This window comes from Miniopterus schreibersii (genome assembly GCF_964146895.1).
Source record: "Miniopterus schreibersii genome assembly, chromosome: X".
NCBI lineage: Eukaryota > Metazoa > Chordata > Mammalia > Chiroptera > Miniopteridae > Miniopterus > Miniopterus schreibersii.
In genome coordinates, this window is record NC_138104.1 from 83,474,963 (window position 1) to 83,477,751 (window position 2,789).

At 48.7% G+C, this 2,789-nt stretch overlaps 1 protein-coding gene across 1 annotated transcript; it reads right to left on the minus strand.

Annotated features, from left to right (window-relative positions):
- Positions 1-625: 625 nt before the first annotated feature.
- On the minus strand, positions 626-988 carry H2AP (H2A.P histone; the record flags this gene model as incomplete). Its single annotated transcript, XM_081125414.1, has 1 exon — positions 626-988. The coding sequence occupies one exon, from the start codon at positions 986-988 to the stop codon at positions 626-628; it is 363 nt and encodes a 120-aa protein (XP_080981540.1).
- Between the last annotated feature and the right edge of the window lie 1,801 nt (positions 989-2,789).

Here is a 2,789-nt window from a genome sequence, read left to right on the forward strand (position 1 = left end):
TTTTTCTGTAGTGAGGCAGGCTATAAGAAATGAAATCAACCCGACCATGATTCCTTTTGTGTGTGTTTCCCTATGGTTTCCCCACCACTCTGCACTCCTCCTGCCAGGCCCCCGTCCCATTAAGTTCATGCCAACTGCTATGCCACCCTCTCGCCACCCCCTCCTACTTGTCGACCTTCCCGATCAAGAACAAAGCCTTTGGCACCTCACTCGCGGCCTTCAGCCCCACCCCAGTTACCACCACCCTCTGGGACCAGCCCCCGCCCCCAACCTTCTGGCCCCACAGGCCTCGGCTTGCTCAGAACCCCCGAGGAAGTCTCCTCTCCCCCACGACCGTGCCAGCCTCTCCCGCCAGCGCCCCTTCCCGCACAGCCACAACTAGGAGCTGCTCCTTCAGTCCCGGGTTCCAGCCTCCCGCCCTGACCGCACCTTCTACCCTCCAGCCCGCCCTGCGTCCCCCCTCCCCGTGTCTCACGCACACTCCCCCCTCCAAAGGACCGGAGCAGAGGAGTCCCAAGTACAGCGGTGGATTTCAGCTCTTTAATGGCACCGGTCGAGCACAGAGCCTGGCCGCCTCAGCTGGGTGACAGGTAGCGTGGCCGCTTGCCAGGCCCTGGGACAGGCTTCAGCCCCGCCTGGATTCGGGCATCTGGCCGAACAGGGTGAAGGCGCTGCTGCGGCGGCGGGGCGCCCCCTCGCGGTTGCTGTTGGCCGCCGCCCCCGCATCTCGCTCCCGCCCTTGCCCTTGGCCTTGCTCGGCGGTCTGCACGCTGCCGCTGTGGGCCTCCATGCCCACCATCTCCACGATGTAGTCGGTCAGGGAGTCGAGCATGACCAGGAGCAGGTCATCTGCGCCCGAGCTGGGACGCTGGCCCTGCTGATTGTTCTGTAGGAGGCGATCCACGTAGGTCAAAGGGGACTGTAACTCGGCCGCCAGAAGATGGTCTGGAGTCTCAGAGGGGCTCTCACGGCTTGGTTTCTCTGACATGATGGCTGTTTGACTCGCATCAGCCCTTCTTAACTCTCTGGGCCTCTGAAGACACCAGTGCTCGGCTGGGCCTTTTATATCCTTGCAGCCCCTCCTGGTCAGGGAGCCCTTTGTGACATCCTGGACCTTGGGTTGTCACTGGTGACCATTGTGCCCTCATCAGGCCTCAGCCTAGAAATGTCCATAACAGGAACCTGGTCACTCTGGAGACGGGCCCAGGATTTTGAGGGCACTGTCATTTGTTGTTTGACTTTAACATTGTAGAAATAAGTGTGTTTCACTGGGAAACATTTCCCATCTTTAGAACGCAACTCCAAGTTATCTGATTCTAACCTTACATTGTCTTCTAGGTCCTTTACAACCTTTGGTTAGTTGTAGGTCACTGGTAAACCTGTAAAATGCCTTGCCTAGTAGAGATTAAATTGCCCCCCTGCCATGATATAATGAAACCAGTTTTGCCTCCATTTATACACTCATTTAAATATTCTTGATTAATATGCCTGTATTTAAATTTGTTTTCTCTTTTGAACCAGTTATAACACCTTCCCATTCCCTCATTGAGTAAATACAATCTTTTAACACATGTTCATTTCATATCTGTATGAATGTCCTGATTTTACACCATTTGAAATATGTATTTTAATTATTTTGGAAGTCACAATGAGATGCTCAATGGATTCATCTGTCAGAATGAGGTACATATTGTTGAGAGAGAAGTGTACCTTGTGTTCATTTTAAGCCCAGATGTGCCTTTTCTTGGCTGTCCTAGGTGAAGCCAAAGCACAGGAGATGTTTATTCTTGTTTCTTTAAATCAATTTCCTCTCCATTAATTTTGTTTCTGCTTTGTTTTTAGTTCATTTACAGCTGACAACAGTTATAGATATTTCCATTCCAAAAGAGAGAATATAGAAGGAAGAAAAGAGTCTCTGATCCAAGAAATTTCAATATCCAAGCAGGCAAACCTCCCTAGCTTCAAGGCCTGGGAATAATCCTTGGTGACTTGAGGCTCCTTCCTCTGATGCCATGACTGCACCTGGGTCCATAGCTCTGCCCTCTGCATTCTAGGTTCTGCCCCCAGAATCATCTTTCCTTTACTTTGAGTTCAGCACATGTTTGCAGCTGAGTAGTTTATCAGCCTGTTTTCTGCTTGTCAACATTTGGAAGTACCACGACCTTCTATCATTTCATCATCTGTCTATCCTTTCAGTTAAAAATGGCATTGTTTCTGCTGATTTAACATATGCACAAATCTGGAAGTCTCCCAGGTATGTCACTGGGATTCATGTCCTTAGACGAGAGGCTCTTTCCCAGATCCTCCTGGAAAATCCCATCTCTATTTATTCGTTGCTTCTGCTGAGATGGCTGGGGATATCCATGATTCACATCCCATATCACTTCAAAGAGCCCTCTGAATACTCTGATCTTTTTTGCTTAACAGTTCTTCCCTCAATTTATGTTTTCCCTCTAACATTTTGCTATTAATAACAAGATAAAACAAGGGCATACCTTCAACACTTTCCTTGGGAATCTGCTCAGCTACACTTTCATTGCTACAATTCAGCTAAGATTTCTGCCACTACATGACAAGAATCTCCTCTCCTCCAGTTTTCAATATTTTCCTTGTAAACCTTCACCAGCAACACCTGACATTCATACTTCCATCAATAGTCCGTTTATAATGATTCTCTAAGACAATATAGGCCTTCTCAGCTGTGCTCCTCACTTCCTTTCGAGCTCTCACCAGCAGCACTTTAACATCCATAGTTCTACTAACTGTTCAAGGTAATCTAAAACAATTTT